The sequence below is a fragment of the Carcharodon carcharias genome (genome assembly GCF_017639515.1).
Source record: "Carcharodon carcharias isolate sCarCar2 chromosome 33 unlocalized genomic scaffold, sCarCar2.pri SUPER_33_unloc_1, whole genome shotgun sequence".
In the NCBI taxonomy this organism is placed as follows: domain Eukaryota; kingdom Metazoa; phylum Chordata; class Chondrichthyes; order Lamniformes; family Lamnidae; genus Carcharodon; species Carcharodon carcharias.
The window spans coordinates 997,562-1,019,671 of record NW_024470690.1 but is presented as its reverse complement, the minus strand read 5'-3'; the positions used below and the strand labels follow the sequence as shown (position 1 = coordinate 1,019,671).

The 22,110-nt window shown below is 48.3% G+C and overlaps 1 protein-coding gene across 9 annotated transcripts in view; it reads right to left on the bottom strand.

Moving 5' to 3' along the window:
• Nucleotides 1–6,716: 6,716 nt before the first annotated feature.
• gps2 (G protein pathway suppressor 2) overlaps nucleotides 6,717–22,110 on the bottom strand; it is a 36,960-nt gene continuing 21,566 nt past the window's right edge. For 6 of the 9 annotated variants that reach the window (XM_041181347.1, XM_041181349.1, XM_041181350.1 and 3 more), the window contains 3 exons: nucleotides 19,093–19,172; nucleotides 10,011–10,094; nucleotides 6,717–9,117 (listed from right to left, as the gene is read on the bottom strand). In XM_041181347.1, coding sequence (XP_041037281.1) covers nucleotides 9,034–9,117; nucleotides 10,011–10,094; nucleotides 19,093–19,172 — 248 coding nt within the window. In that variant the 3' untranslated portion in view covers nucleotides 6,717–9,033. Of the gene's footprint in view, nucleotides 9,185–10,010; nucleotides 10,095–19,092; nucleotides 19,173–22,110 lie in introns of all 9 variants that reach the window. The other 3 variants (XM_041181354.1, XM_041181352.1, XM_041181351.1) reach the window with 2 other exon arrangements.

The following is a 22,110-nucleotide window of genomic DNA, read 5'->3' as shown; positions in this document are numbered from 1 at the left end:
TATAATGTACCTGCTTTTGTACTCAATGCTTCTATTTATGAAGCCAAGACCCCATACTCTCCTACTGTCAAAGATTGATATACATGCACCTAATGATTTCTCTGCCCTTGTACACTTTATAACTGCCATTGGACCAGGCTTTTGTGGAGTCAGGATAACTTGAGCCAGTTAAAAATGGTGGGTGGGACCTGTTTATAGATTCCCTGTCCCTGTTCTCCATGGCCCCTTGTTCCTTCATGTCAATTCTTCCAGTATATACATCCAGTACAGAACCAGGGAACACAATAGTAACAATGACATGTGTGGAATTACCTCATAAACACCTAGTCATAATTTTATTTAAAAAAAAAAGCTGTTGATAAACCCTATAGAAGTGTCAACCAACCAGACCGTTAAAATATCAATAATAGAAGCCATAAGCTTCATTGTGAAGTAGAATTCAGCAAGCATTGGATTGTTCACCCACTGATAGGGAATGTGAGCTGGGTTTAAACCATTGTGAGGCAGTTGACTTTTAGCTGACTAATTGTGTTGTTGCGATATTAATCCTGTTCAGTGTGAGGAGCCACCGTTCAGATGTTTGATGTATGTGCTTTGCTGAGGACCTGATGGTGTGACGCTACCATCTGTGAGATTATGATTGCCTCTAAATCAGATTTCCCCCAAGCTCAATTTTATGTAAGCACTGTGCCGGTGACAAAAGAGATCACAGAGAAAATTTATTATAACATCATAAAGCTATCAGTCAGGCAGAGTTCCACTGTCCCCAGTTGTGTCAACAAAGTAAAACCCTTTATGGCAGTTGCATAATGAGGCTGAGAGCCTGCATCTGGGATTAACTCTCTTGGCACTTGCAAGTTATCAGCCCAAACTGGAATGTTGTTCAAGTCTTGCTGCATGTGGAGCCTGACTGCTTCAGTATCTGAGGAATTCTGTATGCAAATCAACATTGTGCATCAGTGAACATCCCCACTCCTGACCTTACGATGGAAGGAAGGTCATTGATGAAGCAGCTGAAGATGGTTGGGCCGAGGACACTACCCTGAGGAACTCCTGCAGTGATGTCCTGGAGCTGAGATGACTGACCTCCAACACCCACAACCATCTTCCTTTGTGCTCGGTATGACTCCAACCAGCAGAGAGTTTCTCCCTGATTCCCATTGACTCCAATATTGTTAGGGTCCTGGTCCCACAATCAGTTAAATGCTGCCTTGATGTCACCCTCACCTTGTCTCTGGAATTTGTGGTACTAAGTGGCCCTGGTGGAACCCAAACTGACCACTGAGAAGCAGGTTTACTGAGTAAGTGCCGATTAGCAGCACTGTCAACAGCTTCCATCAGTTTGCTGAGGATTTGAGAGCAGAGGAATAGGACAGGAATTGGCTGCATTTACAGATCTCATCTCCCTTGCCTGTCCCACAGGGACAGTGTTATCCCCCCCAAACAACTGCTGACCAAAATATTGTTGCGATTTATCTGTGGTATAAGATTAGTGTATAGAAAAATAAATACAACTTTAAGAACATCTGTTGCCTAAAGCCTTGAAAACAACATCTGGTTTTCTGCTCTGGTAACCTCCTGTTCGATTCTGCATTATATATTTATGCACTTAAAATGGAAATGCCCTTATAAACTTGTTAGCTGTGGTTTTGTGGTTTGCGTTATTTCACCGTTGGCTTTGAGCTCCACTGCAGACACTTGAGTATATAATCGAGGCTAACTCTCCAGGGCAGCATTATCAGAAGTCCCATCTTTCCGATTAATGTCTGTCTTATCAGGTAGATAGAAAAGATCCCATGGCCACAATGAGAATGATAACGGAATGTTCCCCATGGTTGCTGTTTACTCCTTAAGCATCACGTTCTTGTGATCACCTTGATGCTGTTTGTGGGAGCTTGCTGTGCACAAATTAACTGTGGCATTGAGCATACCTCAAAAGTGTTTCAGTGGCTGTGAAACACTGGGATGTCCTGACCTTCTGAAAGGTGCTATAAAAATGCAAAACTTTAATGCTGTACTGTCCCAGCAGGGAAGGTGTTAGGAGTGGGCACAACTACTGGGAGAGTTTAATAAGTGGAAGTGTGGTTCAGAGATCATGTCTTGAAACATAGAAAATAGGAGCAGGAGTAGGCCATTCAGCCCTTCAAGCCTGCTCCACCATTCATTATGATCATGGCTGATCCTCTATCTCAACGCCGTACTCCTACTCTCTCTCTCCTCTCCCCCCCCCCCCGCCGTACCCCTTGACCCTTTAGAGTCTAGAAATTTAGAAACTACATATTTCTTAAATATATTCAGTGACTTGGCCTCCACAGCCCCTGTGCTAGAGAAATCCACAGGTTCATCACCCTCTGAGTGAAGAAGTTTATCCTCATTTCAGTCCTAAACAGCCCACCCCACATCCTGAGACTGTGACCCCTTGTTCTAGACACTCCAGCCAGAGGAAGCCTCATCCCTGCATCCAGTCTGTCCAGCCCTGTCAGAATTTTATACGTTTCAATGAGATCCCCTCTCATTCTTCTAAACTCCAGTGAATACAGACCTGCTCTGCCCAATCTCTCCTCATACCACAATCCTGTCTTCACAGGAATCAGTCTGGTGAACCTTTGCTTCACTCCCTCTATGGCAAGAAAATCCTTTCTTAGGTAAGGAGACTAAAACTGCTCACAATACTCCAGGTGGGGTCTCAGCAAGGCCCTGTACAGCTGCAGTTAGACATCCTTGCTCCTGTACTCAAGTCCTCTCACAATGAAGGCCAACATACCATTTACCTTCTTAACTGCTTGCTGCACCTGCATGCTTGCTCTCACTGACTGGTGTACAAGGACACCCAGGTCCCTTTGTACAAGAAAATTTCCCAATCTATCACCATTTAAATAATACTCTGCCTTTCTGTTTTCCCTACTGAAGTGGATAACTTCACACAAATCTACGTTATACTGCACCTGCCATGTATTTGACCACTCACTCAACTTGTCTAAATCACCCTAGAGCCTGATCACACCCTCCTCACCATATTCCCACCAAGTTCCGTGTCATCAGCAAACTTGGAAATATTACATTTGGTTCCTTCATCCAAATCATTGATATATATTGTGAATAGTCGGGGCCCAAGCACTGATCCCTGCAGTACCTGCCCGCCACTCTGAAAAAGACCCATATATTTCTACTGTTTCTTGTCTGCTAACCAATTCTCAATGCATGCCGATATATCACTCCCAATTCCATGTGCTTTAATTTTACACACGGACCTCTTATGTGGGACTTTATCAAAAGCTTTCTGAAAATCCAAATACACCACATCTACTGGTTCTCCCTTATCTATTCTGTGAATTATATCCTCAAAAAACTCCAGTGGGTTTGTCAAACATGATTTCCCTTTCATGAATCCATGTTGACTTGGTCTAATCCCATCTTATGAAGGTGGTCATTGGATGTATAAAAAATAAGGACGTTTAATTTTTAAAATTCATTCACAGGATGTGGGAGTCACAGGCTGGGCCAGCATTTATTGCCCATCCCTAATTGCCCTTGAGAAGGTGGTGGTGAGCTGCCTTCTTGAGCCGCTGCAGTCCATGTGGTGTAGGTACACCCACAGTGCTGTTAGGGAGGGAGTTCCAGGATTTTGACCCAGTGACAGCTGATATATTTCCAAGTCAGGATGGTGAGTGACTTGGAGGGAAACTTCCAAGGCAGTGGTGTTCCCATGTGTCTGCTGTCCTTGTCCTTCACAGTAGAGGTTGCGGTTTGGCAGGTGTCATTGAAAGAGCCTTGGTGAGTTCCTGTAGTGCATCTTGTAGATGGTACACACACTGCTGCTACTGTGTGTTGGTGGAGAGAATGAATGTTTAAGCTGGGGTGGCAATCAAGCAGGCTGCTTTGTCCTTAATGGAATCAAGCTTCTTCGAGTTGCACTCATTCAGGCAAGTCTGAATTAAAGCTAAAATCTGAATTCTAAATGCAGCCTGCTTCATCCACATTGCTGACAACTTGCCTTTATGTAGGTGCCTTCACTATAGTCAAACATCCCAGGGAACTGCAGTGAAGCATCCTAAGGACAAAATTTGACACTGAGCCATGTGAGAGGATATTAGGGACAGGTGACCCAAAGCTTGGTCAAAGAGGTTTTAAGGAGCATCTTTAAAGTGGGGAGAGGTAAAGAGGTTGGCGTGGCTGCTAAACCTGGAGCAAGATGCCAGAATTGGAGGAATGAAGAGTCATTAGAGGGTTTCAGGACTGCTGGAGATTAGAGATAGGAAAGGGGCAAGGCCACAGAGGGCTTTGAACATCTAAAGATGAGAATTTTAAAATCGAGGCATCATCGGACTGGGAGCAAAGATAGGTCAGGAGCGGCCAGACAAAGATGATCTCACTTTATTTGGTCTCCAGATTTCTGTCCCAGCAACATTGGCGTCTGGGTTTCCGAAGCACCACCCTGGCATCAGGTAACTCAAGTAGACTGTTGGCTGTGGGCACACCTAGTTTGTGAGGAGACGTTGTCAATGCTTGTAGTCCGACTGGGTGGGGGTGAGAGATGAGACTGCCACCTGGGACTTGCCCTGTTGCTGTTGGGGTGATGTCCTGTGCAGCTAGCACTGCCAGGGTGATCTGCTTGCCTGTGTCAAAGTCTGGAACTCCCTTCCTCTTCTACCCTGAGGTCTGAGCAGATCTCTGTCTTCAGCAGGAGTGGTAGTTCATGTGGGTGCCTCACAGGCGTGCAGGAGGAATCATCCCTCCAATCTTCTCCTGGGCCAGGCACGAACCAAACGATCAGGAATGGGAGGGAGTTGAATGTATACAGAATGTACAGGACAGAAAATGGTCATTTAGCTCAACCACTCCATGCTGGTGCTTACATTCCACATTAGCCTCCTCCCAACCCCCTTCATCTCACATCCGAATTAGGAGCAGGAGTAGGCCATTCAGCCCCTTCAGCCTGTTCCACCATTCAAAAAGATCCTGGCTGATCTGACTGCGGACTCAACTCCATATTTGCTATGATAACGTTCGACTCCTGTGTTAGTCTAGAATCTCTTTACCTCTGCCTTAAGAATATTCCTTGGCCCAGCCTCTTCCGCTCTCTAGGGAACGGAGTTCAAAGATTCACAACCCTCGGAGAAAATTTCCTCTCATCTCCATCTTAAATGGGAGACCCCTTATTTTAAAATGTCTCCTGGTTCTTGTCTCCCCTGCAAGGGGGAAACATCCTCCCTGTATCCGCCCTCTCAAATCCCCTCAGGGTCTTAAATGTTTCAATAAGATCATCTCTCGTTCTTCTAAACTCCAATGGATACAGGCCTTTCCTCGTAGGATAACCCCCCACCATCCCAGGGATCTGTTGAGTGGACAGTTTATCAGCATATTCTTCATATCAGCATATTCTTCATATCAGCATATTCTTCTATTCCTTATCAGCATATTCTTCTATTCCTTATCAGCATATTCTTCTATTCCTTATCAGCATATTCTTCTATTCCTTTTTCCCTCCTGTGTTTATCTTGTTTGTCCTTAAATATATTGTGAAGGAATCTATATTTCTGGATTTTTCTTTTGGTGCTTTTGAGGCAGAGGCTGAAGACTACAACTCCTTCCATACTCAGGGCTCCAGTACAAGTGCAGAGCACTGCAGGGACACGCTCAGACCCAGGTCGCCTTTGACGGCGAGGGAGATGGTGCAAAGGTGACTGGGTATTTAGCGCAGAAACACAGCCCCGCAGGAGCAGCACGCGGTGCAAAATGAGCCCTCATGACGAGGTGAGTCGGGAGCTGGAGAGGCGAGCTCAACGCAGCAGCAGCTCGGGGAAGTGCAGGAGCAGCTGGATAACTGGGGACAAAGGAAATTCCACGAGGAGTGCTGTACTGCTCAGAGCAGCTAGAGAGCTGGAATGATGTCAGTAATTACATGCTGGGGTGCAGTCTTGTGAATCCAGTGGGACACAGTCTGGGGAGAAGAGACTGAGCAACTGGGACACGAGCAGTCATTGGGGCAATCTGAACTGGAGCAGCTGTTGAGGTAAATCAGAGGCTGGATGTCTGACAGAGAGGAACTTTAATCCCTCATGAGGGACACGGAGTTTTAAAGGGTTTCGGTGACTCACAGTGATCACTGATATCTGGGTAGGTTGCTGAAATATTTGTTAGACCTGTCTAGTTGGGTCTGCCTTTTAACATGCAATGTGTGATGTGTTTGACCACAATCTGTCTGTTGGACTATAAGATAGATAGTATTGACTGTTTGCTTTATTGACTCTTATATCGTAAGAATTCTTGTTTGTTTAAAGCCGTGGAATCTTGTGGCTTTGTTCTTAGTAACTAACTGAGAATTCAAATTTTGTCTACTTTACAAATGTCCCTAACCGGATCATAACACTATACTATTCACTTCAACCACTCCCTGTGGGAGTGAGTTCCACATTCTCCCCACTCTGGGTAAAGGAGTTTCTCCTGAATTCTTGACTGGATTTATTAGTGATTGTCTTATACTGATGGTCCCCAGCCCTGGATACCCTTACAAATGGAAACTTCTCTATGTCAACCCTATCAATCTTCCAGCTGGTCATCCCTCATCCTGAACTTTCCAAGTGGAAACAGCTTATTCAGTCTTTCTTAACAAGTGAAACTCTCCATTCCAGAATCAGTCGTTTATTTGTTCAGTGACCTGCGTTGTGTAACCAGCTCTCCCATCCACACTGACCATAAACACAGAGGCACCAGCGTTCACTTTGAAGAATGATATTTACTTTCCGAGTATTGCTTCAAGTATCATAACAAAGCCACCACATTTTATAACTTTTCTTAGTGGAAAACAAACATTTTGTTAAAAGTTATACATTTAACGATTGCAAACAGTCTGCATTCCAAAGGATGGTGGAAACAGATCCCACAAGGAGTTGGTTAAATAGTTGAAAAGGAAACACTTGCAGGACTGCGGGGAAAGAGCAGGAAGAGAGGGGAACTAATTCAAAGAGCCGGCAGAGGAGAGGCACGATGGGCTGAATAGTCTCCTGTGTTGTTTCAGGGTTGAGAAATCAGATCAGGCTGAGTTCCTCGACGTGTATCTCACCGCACACCCTTTCAGTATTGTCCTTGTGGCTTTCATGGCGAAGACCAGATAAGGGCTGTCAGTACAGCAACTGGTCGACACCCGCAGCAGAGCCAGAAAGAGGGACTTCACCCTGATAGTGAAAGGCCAGGGCAGCAACAACTCAGCGCACAACACCTTAGAGTACGATTCAGGCAATCATCCATTTAAACTTACAAAGAGTAGATAGATTCTGCAGCACTCATAACTTGAGCAGTATAGACGGGTAAGGTCATCAGCCATGTTCCACAGAGAACAGAGGTATCTCTGATAGAGAAATAATTGGTCAGAGAGCTTGAGGAGCATCACTCCACATCAAACGCTCCCAGGACAGGTATAGCACGGGGTTAGATACAGAGTAAAGCTCCCTCTACACTGTCCCCATCAAACACTCCCAGGACAGGTACAGCACGGGGTTACATACAGTGTAAAGCTCCCTCTACACTGTCCCCATCAAACACTCCCAGGACAGGTATAGCACAAGGTTAAATACAGTGTAAAGCACTCTGTACACTGTCCCCATCAAACACTCCCAGGACAGGTATAGCACGGGGTTAGATACAGAGTAAAGCTCTACCTTTTACTGACTCTACAAAGTGCATGAGCTTCAAACTCAGAAGTGATGACTCCTACTGCAGAAGTGCAGCAGTTGTACCATTGCCCTTTCTCAGTGAGACAGTCAGGCTGGTCCCAAATTTGGAGGCAGTTTTGGTGTCAGTTTACTGCCCAAAATTGAGGCAAAAAATCCAACAATTTCAGCATCAATCTCATTTAGATATCAAATCTCTCTCCGACATCTGTCCAACCTTTTGCAGCTTCTTCTCCCTCCCTCCTCAGCTTTCATGCCCCTGAGGTGGAAGAACGTGAGTTCAAGCTCCGCTCCAGAGACTTGTCCAGGATTTGAAATCTGCCTTTGCTGATGCAGTGCTCAGGGAGAGTGCTGCACTGACTGACATCACCTCTTCCGGCTGGGAACTTGAACCAAGGCCCCTGGACTACCCCTCAGCTAGATGGGAAAGATCCCGGGTCAGGATTAGAGGAATGTGAGAGGAATTCTCCCCAATCAATATTTATCCCTCAACCAACGCTTCCAAAAGTGCCATATTATCCAGTCATTTCTCTCACTGGGGAATCTCAGGTGGGCAAACTGTGCTGCATTTCTGAATACACTTCACTCATTGTGAAGTGTCAGGTGATCCGGAGATGGTGACAAAGTGTCTGACCCTCAGCGGCTGTCACTCAGTACAAGGCAGCAGTGGAGGGGACGTTACCACCCTGGGGGGAACCAATCCAAATCCAGCCATTGAGAACAGCTCATTGAGGACTAGGTCAGGTGCCCTAATGCAGTTGAAATCCTGCCGACACTCTCAAACTACAGTTCCCTCCGGCAGCCGCACTTGACTTAAAGAGGGAGGGGTAAAATCAGGAAGGAGAAAGCTTCTCGGGAACTTGCAGAGTAACAAGAAGTCAGAGGGCGAGCAGGGGGAGCACTGCATGGCATTCCAGAGGCAAGAGTGTTCCAACAATACAGCAAAGAAACATCCAAACCTTCAGTTACTCAGATCCTCGTCCAGGACACATCAGGAAATAACAATTCAGCAACTTCCATGTGGGACCCAATGGTAGCTAAAGCATCACCACTCAAAACAGAAAAGAAACCACACACCTACTGCCTTTCCCTGCTAGGGTGGGAGTTTGCTGATCACTGCAATTTAAAATTCACCCCTTCCTCCCCATTCAGATCATGTCTCAAAACTGAGATCACTTAGGAGACACAAACTAGCCACTATTTGTATAGAGAAACAATGGCTAACATTCCATGATTCAGAGGTGTCTGTCTTCACTGTGATAATTTGATCAGGATCTCCTCCTCCTCCCCATTCTCCCAGACACGGAGGTGAGATGGGGGGAGAGGGGTGGGGAAGGTGGTGATCCAAGTGCCTCCTGGAGGGTTACTGATGGTAGTAACGCTGTCCTTGACTGTGCTGCAGGTAGGCATGTCGGGGAGCTGCCTGACTTGTCGTTTGGAAACCAGTCTGGTAAAGACACAAGCAGAGACCTCAGTCAGAAATGATCCAGTAACTTAGCATCTAGAAAAGGAAGCTGTAGATTAAGACCAAGTTACCAACACAGAATTAGGTTTCCGTCCAATGTCACGAACAACTGGAGCGCAGCATAATAAACTTACAGAGTAAAACTCCCTCTACACTGTCCCCAGCAAACACTCCCAGGACAGGTACAGCACGGGGTTAGATACAGAGTAAAGCTTCCTCTACACTGCCCCCATCAAACACTCCCAGGACAGGTACAGCACGGGGTTAGATACAGAGTAAAGCTCCCTCTACACTGTCCCCATCAAACACTCTCAGGAGAGGTACAGCATGGGGTTAGATACAGAGTAAAGCTCTCTCTACACTGTCTCCATCAAACACTCCCAGGAGAGGTACAGCACAGGGTTAGATACAGAGTAAAGCTCCCTCTACACTGTCCCCATCAAACACTCCCAGGACAGGTACAGCACGGGTTAGATACAGTGTAAAGCTCCCTCAACACTGTCCCCATCAAACACTCCCAGGACAGGTACAGCATGGGGTTAGATATAGAGTAAAGTTCCGTCTACACAGTCCGCATCAAACGCTCCCAGGACAGGTACAGCACGGGGTTAGATACAGAGCAAAGCTCCCTCTACACTGTCCCCATCAAACACTCCCAGGACAGATACAGCACGGGGTTAGATACAGAGTAAAGATGTCTCTTTGCATTGCCTCAGCAAAACCTTTGAAAAGAGCTTTGAAAAGAACTTGTTACTGTACCAGTTTCTAGTTCATGCAATGCTTCTTGACTGGTACCTGCCCACCAACAAACCCTGGCAGAAGCTATCAGTAAACCGCTAGCGATGTGAGGCACCCACTTATCGAGAGCTACTCACCGGGAGGGCTTGCTGAGGGGGTGTCCCGTGAGGAAAGCCCCCAGGCGATGCTGGTCTCTGTGGGTGGACATAGGCTAACGCAGCCTGGAAGATATGAGAAGAGGCCTCACTGAAATGGGAACGCTATAACATCTGTAAGCACACAGTCTGAACTCTGATTGAACTCGCACTTTCTCATTATCATAGCTCCCGCAGAGCGCTGTTTGCAATCTACATCCACAGACGATCGTGATAGGTGGGGGACGGGGGGGCAAAGAACCCTGACCCTCCTCCAGAATCCTCGGGCTGAGCTATAGGATGTGTGTGGGATCCTCCTGTCCTTGTTAAATCTGCCTGGCCTTTGCAGAGGTAGGGGTGATGGTGGAAGAGGTAGATTCTCACCTTGCTTAGCTTGGACGTGTGCAGATAGATTACCAGAGGGGTCAGTCGAGGGGGGTGGGGAGTGTTTTTATTCTCAGCTGGGAAGCTAAAAGGGGACGATGCAAAGTGCTGATGCTGGTGGGGTCAGTAAATCCGGTGGCTGTGGAATACTGGACCTATCTCTGGTCTCTACCCGACAAGCCCACACTAAAAAAATCTGGTGATTAGAGATTGCAGCTTTCATGTTGCAGGGCTGGGCTGAGGCTTCCAGAGGAAAGAAAGGACAAGAGCAAAGTGGGGTATCTGCACTGGCTCACCTCTGTCCGCACTGGCTCAACTCCCTCCGCCTGTCTGCACTGGCTCACCTCTGACCGCACTGGCTCAACTCCCTCCGCCTGTCTGCACTGGCTCACCTCTGTCCACACTGGCTCAACTCCCTCCGCCTGTCTGCACTGGCTCACCGACCTCCACCTGTCTGCACTGGCTCACTGACCTCCCCCTGTCTGCACTGGCTCACTGACCGCCCCCTGTCTGCTCTGGCTCACCGACCTCCCCCTGTCTGCACTGGCTCACCGACCTCCACCTGTCTGCACTGGCTCAATAACCTCTGCCTGTCTGCACTGGCTCATCAATCTCCCTCCCTCTATCTTCACTGGCTCACCAACCTCCCTCTGTCTGCACTGGCTCATCTGCCTCCCTCCCTCTGCACTGTCTTACCGACCTCCCTCCGTCTGTCTGCACTGGCTCACCGACCGACCTCCCTCTGTCTGCATTGGGTCACCGACCGACCTCTGCCTGTCTGCACTGGCTCACCGACCGACCTCCCTCTGTCTGCACTGGGTCACTGACCGACCTCCCTCTGTCTGCACTGGCTCACCGACCGACCTCCCTCTGTCTGCACTGGGTCACTGACCGTCCTCCCTCTGTCTGCACTGGCTCACCGACCGACCTCCCTCTGTCTGCACTGGCTCACCGACCGACCTCCCTCTGTCTGCACTGGCTCACCGACCTCCCTCTGTCTGCACTGGCTCACCGACCTCCCTCTCTCGCTTCCATGCAAAACTGTCCCTGTGCTCCTGTCTGCTTACGGTTTCTAACTGTGATTCTCCTTCACCACAAGTGGGACCAGAGTCGAGAGAGTAAGGTGGAACGTTCCGGAAAGACATGGCTTCTGGAAACATCAGAAAAGACAACAGATTAGAAAGAACAGAGAAGGCTGAGGGGTGATCACGTGGAGGTCTGTAAGATTTTGAAGGGGTTTATGAATAGGATAGAACGAGAGAAGATGTTTGCACTTGTGGGGAGACCAGATCTACTACTCCTCCAGTTTTCTGCCCAAAGGCAGGTCTGACCCATAGCAGGTAGGGCAAGGAGAGGCAGGTCCCGAATCCACAGCCAGAACTCTGTGCTGTTGGCACCAATCTGATCCACATTTGCCATCCAGCCAACTTGCTGTGGTAACATACACTTTTACATTCATGTTGTAGGCCAGAGCTATAGATAGCGACAGCAGAGGCTTCAACATTCTTCCCATCACGTGGCTTGACCAGGAATCTCTCCTGCTCTTACCGCCTGCTGTTGGCGTGTGCTGGAAGGATTTACAGGTTGATACTCAAATCGTGGAGTGTGACTTGAACCCGGAGTGCCTGGATCAGGGGGTAGGGACACTACCCACTGCGCCACAAGACATCCACACATCAGAACTCAGGGCCATAAAATAAGAGTCACTAATAAATCACATCTGGAATTCCGGAGAAGCTTCTCCCCAGAGAGTGGGGAGAATGTGAAATCACTCCCCCAGGGAGTGGTTGACGTGAACAGCTGCACTCGAGCAGATACACCCACGAGAGAAAGGAATAGAAGGATGGGGGAGATGAAGAGGGGGTGGGAGGAGGCTGTTGTGTTGCAGAAATACCAGCACCGAGCAGATGGGCCCAATGGCCTGTTTCCGTGCTGTGAATATTGTGTAAAGAAAGAGCTGGGTTTGAATGTTTTGGGCATTGCCCCTCACTCTGAATTGCAGCAGCATTGTTCAGCCTGTGGTCAGTTTTAAAATGTTCCAGAATGAGTGGCCAGCCTTGGTGGGAAGCCGGTTGTTCTGAGTGCCGTTTGAAGACAGGCTGTCCCTGGGGTTTGGAGGTGGGTGGACTGGGTGGAAGGGGGAACAATACCTTGCCTTGCTGGATGTGGACAAGGATCGGTGGGGTTGGGAGGAGGCCTTTGTTGGGATGAAGAGCTTGAGGATGCATAGGGCGCAGACTTGACAAGGAGAGAAACGTCAAAGCATTAGCGAATGAAATAAAAGAAAAGAGCATTAAATCTTCTCTGACCATCTGTGCCGAAACGGAGAGGGTTATAGCTTCAAAGTTCTTATAGCATCATCCCCTCGCCAGTATATTGTGTCATCATCTGCTCTTCCTGAAACAATGATTCTATCTCATTCAACCCTCCTCTGCACCATCCGATGTTTCCAGTCTTGGCCTCAGACTGCACTTCACAGCAATCACCAAGAACCCCATTATTCCACACCAGGGCCTGACTCTGGCTTGAGGAACCCAAGTGCGCACACGCGCACCCACACACACACGATCCTGTGCAGTGGCGTTATGGATCTGAAGTAGAAATCCTGATGTGATATTTTTTTCTCCCTTCCCCTTGATCCTGGATTTACAGAAGTCAATTACAGCCCCTCCCAAACATTCGCCAAGGGCACCATCAGCTTCAGCACCAAGCACACATGGAATCCGAGGGAAAGCTTGGAGGATGACTGCATGGACATTTCTTTTGAGCATTGCAAAAGTTGGATGGTTAACACAAAGCGTCACCCTGAGGCCAGACTGGACAAGTGGGTGAAAATGTTCAGTCAAGGGAGCGAGGAGAAGGAGAGTTAGAAGTACTGAACGGGGTCAAGAAGTGCAGTGAGGTGTGGGGTGAGAGAAAGAAGGGATTTGCTCCATTAGGAATGTGTACAATTGGAATAAATCTGAAGGGTTTGGGTCCATTGGGATTGTGTACAATTGGAATGAATCGGAAGGGTTTGGGTCCATTGGGATTGTGTACAATGGGAGTGAATGGGAAGGGGTTTGGGTCAATTGGGATTGTGTACAATGGGAGTGAATGGGAAGGGGTTTGGGTCCATTGGGATTGTGTACAATGGGAGTGAATGGGAAGGGGTTTGGGTCCATTGGGATTGTGTACAATGGGAGTGAATGGGAAGGGGTTTGGAACCATTGGGATTGTGTACAATGGGAGTGAATGGGAAGGGGTTTGGGTCCATTGGGATTGTGTACAATGGGAGTGAATGGGAAGGGGTTTGGGTCCATTGGGAATGTGTACAATGGGAGTGAATGGGAAGGGGTTTCAGTCCATTGGGATTATGTACAATGGGAGTGAATGGGAAGGGGTTTGGGTCCATTGGGATTGTTTACAATGGGAGTGAATGGGAAGGGGTTTGGGTCCATTGGGATTATGTACAATGGGAGTGAATGGGAAGGGGTTTCAGTCCATTGGGATTATGCACAATGGGAGTGAATGGGAAGGGGTTTGGGTCCATTGGGATTGTGTACAATGGGAGTTAATGGGAAGGGGTTTGGGTCCATTGGGATTGTGTACAGTGGGAGTGAATGGCAAGGGGTTTGGGTCCATTGGGATTGTGGACAATGGGAGTGAATGGGAAGGGGTTTGGGTCCTGTGGGATTATGTACAATGGGAGTGAATGGGAAGGAGTTTGGGTCCATTGGGATTGTGTACAATGGGAGTGAATGGGAAGGGGTTTGGGTCCATTGGGATTGTGTACAATGGGAGTGAATGGGAAGGGGTTTGGGTCCATTAGCATTGTGTACAATGGGAGTGAATGGGAAGGAGTTTGGAGCGTTTGGATTGTGTACAATGGGAGTGAATGGGAAGGGGTTTCAGTCCATTGGGATTGTGTACAATGGGAGTGAATGGGAAGGGGTTTGGGTCCATTGGGATTGTTTACAATGGGAGTGAATGGGAAGGGGTTTGGGTCCATTGGGATTGTTTACAATGGGAGTGAATGGGAAGGGGTTTGGGTCCATTGGGATTGTGTACAATGGGAGTGAATGGGAAGGGTTTTGGGTCCATTGGGATTGTGTACAATGGGAGTGAATGGAAAGGGGTTTGGGTCCATTGGGATTGTGTACAGTGGGAGTGAATGGGAAGGGGTTTGAGTCCATTGGGATTGTGTACAATGGGAGTGAATGGGAAGGGGTTTGGGTCCTGTGGGATTATGTACAATGGGAGTGAATGGGAAGGAGTTTGGGTCCATTGGGATTGTGTACAATGGGAGTGAATGGGAAGGGGTTTGGGTCCATTGGGATTGTGTACAATGGGAGTGAATGGGAAGGGGTTTGGGTCCATTAGCATTGTGTACAATGGGAGTGAATGGGAAGGAGTTTGGAGCGTTTGGATTGTGTACAATGGGAGTGAATGGGAAGGGGTTTCAGTCCATTGGGATTGTGTACAATGGGAGTGAATGGGAAGGGGTTTGGGTCCATTGGGATTGTTTACAATGGGAGTGAATGGGAAGGGGTTTGGGTCCATTGGGATTGTTTACAATGGGAGTGAATGGGAAGGGGTTTGGGTCCATTGGGATTGTGTACAATGGGAGTGAATGGGAAGGGTTTTGGGTCCATTGGGATTGTGTACAATGGGAGTGAATGGAAAGGGGTTTGGGTCCATTGGGATTGTGTACAGTGGGAGTGAATGGGAAGGGGTTTGAGTCCATTGGGATTGTGTACAATGGGAGTGAATGGGAAGGGGTTTGGGTCCATTGGGATTGTGTACAATGGGAGTGAATGGGAAGGGGTTTGGGTCCATTGGGATTGTGTACAATGGGAGTGAATGGGAAGGAGTTTGGAGCGTTGGGATTGTGTACAATGGGAGTTAATGGGAAGGGGTTTGGGTCCATTGGGATTGTGTACAGTGGGAGTGAATGGGAAGGGGTTTGGGTCCACTGGGATTGTGGACAATGGGAGTGAATGGGAAGGGGTTTGGGTCCTGTGGGATTATGTACAATGGGAGTGAATGGGAAGGGGTTTGGGTCCATTGGGATTATGTACAATGGGAGTGAATGGGAAGGGGTTTGGGTCCGTTAGGATTGTGTACAATGGGCGTGAATGGGAAAGGGTTTAGGTCCATTGGGATTGTGTACAGTGGGAGGTAATGGGAAGGGGTTTGGGTCCATTGGGATTGTGTACAGTGGGAGTGAATGGGAAAAGGTTTAGGTCCATTGGGATTGTGTACAGTGGGAGTGAATGGGAAGGAGTTTGGGTCCATTGGGATTGTGTACAATGGGAGTGAATGGGAAGGGGTTTGGGTCCATTGGGATTGTGTACAATGGGAGTGAATGGGAAGGGGTTTGGGTCCATTAGGATTGTGTACAATGGGAGTGAATGGGAAGGAGTTTGGAGCATTTGGATTGTGTACAATGGGAGTGAATGGGAAGGGGTTTGGGTCCATTGGGATTGTGTACAATGGGAGTGAATGGGAAGGGGTTTCAGTCCATTGGGATTGTGTACAATGGGAGTGAATGGGAAGGGGTTTGGGTCCATTGGGATTGTGTACAGTGGGAGTTAATGGGAAGGGGTTTGGGTCCATTAGGATTGTGTACAATGGGAGTGAATGGGAAGGGGTTTCAGTCCATTGGGATTGTGTACAATGGGAGTGAATGGGAAGGGGTTTGGGTCCACTGGGATTGTGGACAATGGGAGTGAATGGGAAGGGGTTTGGGTCCTGTGGGATTATGTACAATGGGAGTGAATGGGAAGGGGTTTGGGTCCATTGGGATTATGTACAATGGGAGTGAATGGGAAGGGGTTTGGGTCCGTTAGGATTGTGTACAATGGGCGTGAATGGGAAAGGGTTTAGGTCCATTGGGATTGTGTACAGTGGGAGGTAATGGGAAGGGGTTTGGGTCCATTGGGATTGTGTACAGTGGGAGTGAATGGGAAAAGGTTTAGGTCCATTGGGATTGTGTACAGTGGGAGTGAATGGGAAGGAGTTTGGGTCCATTGGGATTGTGTACAATGGGAGTGAATGGGAAGGGGTTTGGGTCCATTGGGATTGTGTACAATGGGAGTGAATGGGAAGGGGTTTGGGTCCATTAGGATTGTGTACAATGGGAGTGAATGGGAAGGAGTTTGGAGCGTTTGGATTGTGTACAATGGGAGTGAATGGGAAGAGGTTTCAGTCCATTGGGATTGTGTACAATGGGAGTGAATGGGAAGGGGTTTGGGTCCATTGGGATTGTTTACAATGGGAGTGAATGGGAAGGGGTTTGGGTCCATTGGGATTGTGTACAATGGGAGTGAATGGGAAGGGGTTTGGATCCATTGGGATTGTGTACAATGGGAGTGAATGGGAAGGGGTTTGGGTCCATTGGGATTGTGTACAATGGGAGTGAATGGGAAGGGGTTTGGGTCCATTGGGATTGTGTACAATGGGAGTGAATGGGAAGGGATTTCAGTCCATTGGGATTGTGTACAATGGGAGTGAATGGGAAGGGGTTTGGGTCCATTGGGATTGTGTACAATGGGAGTGAATGGGAAGGGGTTTGGGTCCATTGGGATTGTGTACAGTGGGAGTGAATGGGAAGGGGTTTGGGTCCATTGGGATTGTGGACAATGGGAGTGAATGGGAAGGGGTTTGGGTCCGTTAGGATTGTGTACAATGGGCGAGAATGGGAAAGGGTTTAGGTCCATTGGGATTGTGTACAGTGGGAGTGAATAGGAAGGGGTTTGGGTCCATTGGGATTGTGTACAGTGGGAGTGAATGGGAAAGGGTTTGGGTCCATTGGGATTGTGTACAATGGGAGTGAATGGGAAGGAGTTTGGAGAGTTGGGATTGTGTACAATTGGAGTGAATGGGAAGGGTTTTGGGTCCATTGGGATTGTGTACAATGGGAGTGAATGGGAAGGGGTTTGGGTCCGTTAGGATTGTGTACAATGGGCGAGAATGGGAAAGGGTTTAGGTCCATTGGGATTGTGTACAGTGGGAGTGAATAGGAAGGGGTTTGGGTCCATTGGGATTGTGTACAGTGGGAGTGAATGGGAAAAGGTTTAGGTCCATTGGGATTGTGTACAGTGGGAGTGAATGAGAAGGGGTTCGGGTCCATTGGGATTGTGTACAATGGAAGTGAATGGGAAGGTGTTTGAGTCTATTGGGATTGTGTACAATGGGAGTGAATGGGAAGGGGTTTGGGTCCATTGGGATTGTGTACAGTGGGAGTGAATGGGAAGGTGTTTGGGTCCATTGGGATTATGTATAATGGGAGTGAATGGGAAGGGGTTTGGGTCCATTGGGATTATGTACAATGGGAGTGAATGGGAAGGGGTTTGGGTCCGTTAGGATTGTGTACAATGGGCGTGAATGGGAAAGGGTTTAGGTCCATTGGGATTGTGTACAGTGGGAGGTAATGGGAAGGGGTTTGGGTCCATTGGGATTGTGTACAGTGGGAGTGAATGGGAAAAGGTTTAGGTCCATTGGGATTGTGTACAGTGGGAGTGAATGGGAAGGAGTTTGGGTCCATTGGGATTGTGTACAATGGGAGTGAATGGGAAGGGGTTTGGGTCCATTGGGATTGTGTACAATGGGAGTGAATGGGAAGGGGTTTGGGTCCATTAGGATTGTGTACAATGGGAGTGAATGGGAAGGAGTTTGGAGCGTTTGGATTGTGTACAATGGGAGTGAATGGGAAGGGGTTTCAGTCCATTGGGATTGTGTACAATGGGAGTGAATGGGAAGGCGTTTGGGTCCATTGGGATTGTTTACAATGGGAGTGAATGGGAAGGGGTTTGGGTCCATTGGGATTGTGTACAATGGGAGTGAATGGGAAGGGGTTTGGATCCATTGGGATTGTGTACAATGGGAGTGAATTTGAAGGGGTTTGGGTCCATTGGGATTGTGTACAATGGGAGTGAATGGGAAGGGATTTGGGTCCATTGGGATTGTGTACAATGGTAGTGAATGGGAAGGAGTTTGGAGCGTTGGGATTGTGTACAATGGGAGTGAATGGGAAGGGGTTTGGATCCATTGGGATTGTGTACAATGGGAGTGAATGGGAAGGAGTTTGGAGCGTTGGGATTGTGTACAATGGGCGTGAATGGGAAGGGGTTTGGGTCCATTGGGATTGTGTACAATGGGAGTGAATGGGAAGGGGTTTGGATCCATTGGGATTGTGTACAATGGGAGTGAATGGGAAGGGGTTTGGATCCATTGGGATTGTGTACAATGGGAGTGAATGGGAAGGGGTTTGGATCCATTGGGATTGTGTACAATGGGAGTGAATGGGAAGGGGTTTGGATCCATTGGGATTGTGTACAATGGGAGTGAATGGGAAGGGGTTTGGATCCATTGGGATTGTGTACAATGGGAGTGAATGGGAAGGGGTTTGGATCCATTGGGATTGTGTACAATGGGAGTGAATGGGAAGGGGTTTGGATCCATTGGGATTGTGTACAATGGGAGTGAATGGGAAGGGGTTTGGATCCATTGGGATTGTGTACAATGGGAGTGAATGGGAAGGGGTTTGGATCCATTGGGATTGTAGACAATGGGAGTGAACGGGAAGGAGTTTGATGCTTTGGGATAATGGACAATGGGGAGTCATTTGTCCTAAAGAACCTTGTGCTTGGATTGATGTGCTTGTGCGACCCTGGATGCACTGGTGGTGTGTGAGAACTAGACGACAAGGACTACGTACAGAATCGGTGAATCCGGACTGCTGGTTTGCATGTTCCAGCTGTTTCTGTAACGGAATTGCCGTACTCGGAGGAATGAAGCCTGTAATGAAGAGGGAAACATGGATTAGAAGCTGGAGCAGCAAACAAAAAGTGGCAACTTCAACAGCCCATACCCAACTTAATGATTGATAAGGGGCACTCTTCCATTGGGATTGTGTACAATCCCATTGTCTACAATCCCACTGCTCCAAACCCCTTCCCATTCACTCCCATTGTACACAATCCCAATGGACCCAAACCCCTTCCCATTCACTCCCATTGTACACAATCCCAATGGACCCAAACCCCTTCCCATTCACTCCCACTGTACACAATCCCACTGCTCCAAACCCCTTCCCATTCACTCCCATTGTACACAATCCCAATGGACCCAAACCCCTTCCCATTCACTCCCATTGTACACAATCCCAATGGACCCAAACCCCTTCCCATTCACTCCCATTGTACACAATCCCAATGGACCCAAACCCCTTCCCATTCACTCCCATTGTCCACAATCCCAATGGACCCAAACCCCTTCCCATTCACTCCCATTGTACACAATCCCAATGGACCCAAACCCCTTCCCATTCACTCCCACTGTACACAATCCCAATGGACCCAAACCCCTTTCCATTAACTCCCATTGTACACAATCCCAATGGACCCAAACCCCTTTCCATTAACACCCATTGTACACAATCCCAATGGACTCAAACCCCTTCCCATTCACTCCCATTGTACACAATCCCAATGGACTGAAACCCCTTCCCATTCACTCCCATTGTACACAATCCCAATGGACTCAAACCCCTTCCCATTCACTCCCATTGTACACAATCCAAACGCTCCAAACTCCTTCCCATTCACTCCCATTGTACACAATCCCAACGCTCCAAACTCCTTCCCATTCACTCCCATTGTACACAATCCCAACGCTCCAAACTCCTTCCCATTCACTCCCATTGTACACAATCCCAATGGACCCAAACCCCTTCCCATTCACTCCCATTGTACATAATCCCAATGGACCCAAACCCCTTCCCATTCACTCCCATTGTACACAATCCCAATGGACTGAAACCCCTTCTCATTCACTCCCATTGTACACAATCCCAATGGACTGAAACCCCTTCTCATTCACTCCCATTGTACACAATCCCAATGTATCAGACCCCTTCCCATTCACTCCCATTGTACACAATCCCAATGGACCCAAACCCCTTCCCATTCACTCCCATTGTCCACAATCCCAATGGACCCAAACCCTTCCCCATTCACTCCCACTGTACACAATCCCAATGGACCCAAACCCCTTCCCATTCACTCCCATTGTACACAATCCCAATGGACTGAAACCCCTTCCCATTCACTCCCATTGTACACAATCCCAATGGATCAGATCCCTTCCCATTCACTCCCATTGTACACAATCCCAATGGACCCAAACCCCTTCCCATTCACTCCCATTGTACACAATCCCAATGGACCCAATCACTGACAAACTCTGCCACGAGTCAGTACCCACAACACTGTGCCTACACCACAGGAACTGCAGCGGCTCAAGAAGGCAGCTCACCACCATCTTCTCAAGGGCAATTAGGGATGGGTAATAAATGCTGGCCCAGCCAGGGAAACCCACATCCCATGAATGAAGAAATAGTGGTGGGTGATGGTGAATGGGTTAAGATTAAGCAAACAGATTTGCTTGGAAGTGTTGGTGCATATCTAGATGAGCCTGTGTACATGTGTGTACATCTGAAGCACAGTCACTGTTGTAATGCCGGAAATGCAGCAGCCAATCTGTGAATAGCAAGATCCCACAAACACCAAAATGATCAATGACTAAATCTGTCTCAGTGATGTTGGTAGAGGGATAAGTATCAGCCAGGACACTGTGGAGAACACTGCTGCTGTTTTTTCCCTGGCATCCATATGAGAGGACAGACGGAGATCGTGTGAAAGGCTGAGCGGCTGTCCCTTGGTGTCGGCACTGGGAGTTGCAGTGTAGACTGTGTGCTCAAGGCTCTGCAACGAATCTTAAACACACAATATTCGGACTCAGTGCCGACACAGCGCTACCCACTGAGCAACCTGCACTGACCAACATGGTGCTCTTTATCTTCAATAAACACAGAAAATGCTGGAAAAACGCTAAATATGTGGAAAAACTCAGCAGGCCTTACAAGATCTGTGCAGGGAGTATGAGAGTTCTTCAGTTCTGAAGAAAAGCTGCCTGACTCACAACGTTAACTCCACAGAGGTTGCCAGAGCTCCGGGGTTTTCCAGCACTTTCAGTTTTTATTTCCCATTTCCATCAACTGCAGTGTTTTGCTCTCAGCTTTGGTCCTTTTCTTTGATGTCCTCAATGATACACCTGTACCTGCAAACCTCACACCCACACACCTGTACCTACAAACACCCACACCCACACACCTGTACCTGCAAACACCCACACACCTGTACCCACACCCACACACCTGTACCTGCAAACACCCACACACCTGTACCCGTAAACACCCACACCCACACACCTGTACCCGCAAACACCCACACACCTGTACCCGCAAACACCCACACCCACACACCTGTACCTGCAAACACCCACACACCTGTACCCGCAAACACCCACACACCTGTACCCGTAAACACCCACACACCTGTACCTGCAAACACCCACACCCACACACCTGTACCTGCAAACACCCACACCCACACACCTGTACCTGCAAACACCCACATCCACACACACCTGTACCCGCAAACACCCACACACCCACACACCTGTACCTGCAAACACCCACACCCACACACCTGTACCCGCAAACACCCACATCCACACACACCTGTACCCGCAAACAGCCACACCCACACACCTGTACCTGCAAACACCCACACCCACACACCTGTACCTGCAAACCTCACACCCACACACCTGTACCCGCAAACACCCACACCCACACACCTGTACCCGCAAACACCCACACCCCTGTACCTGC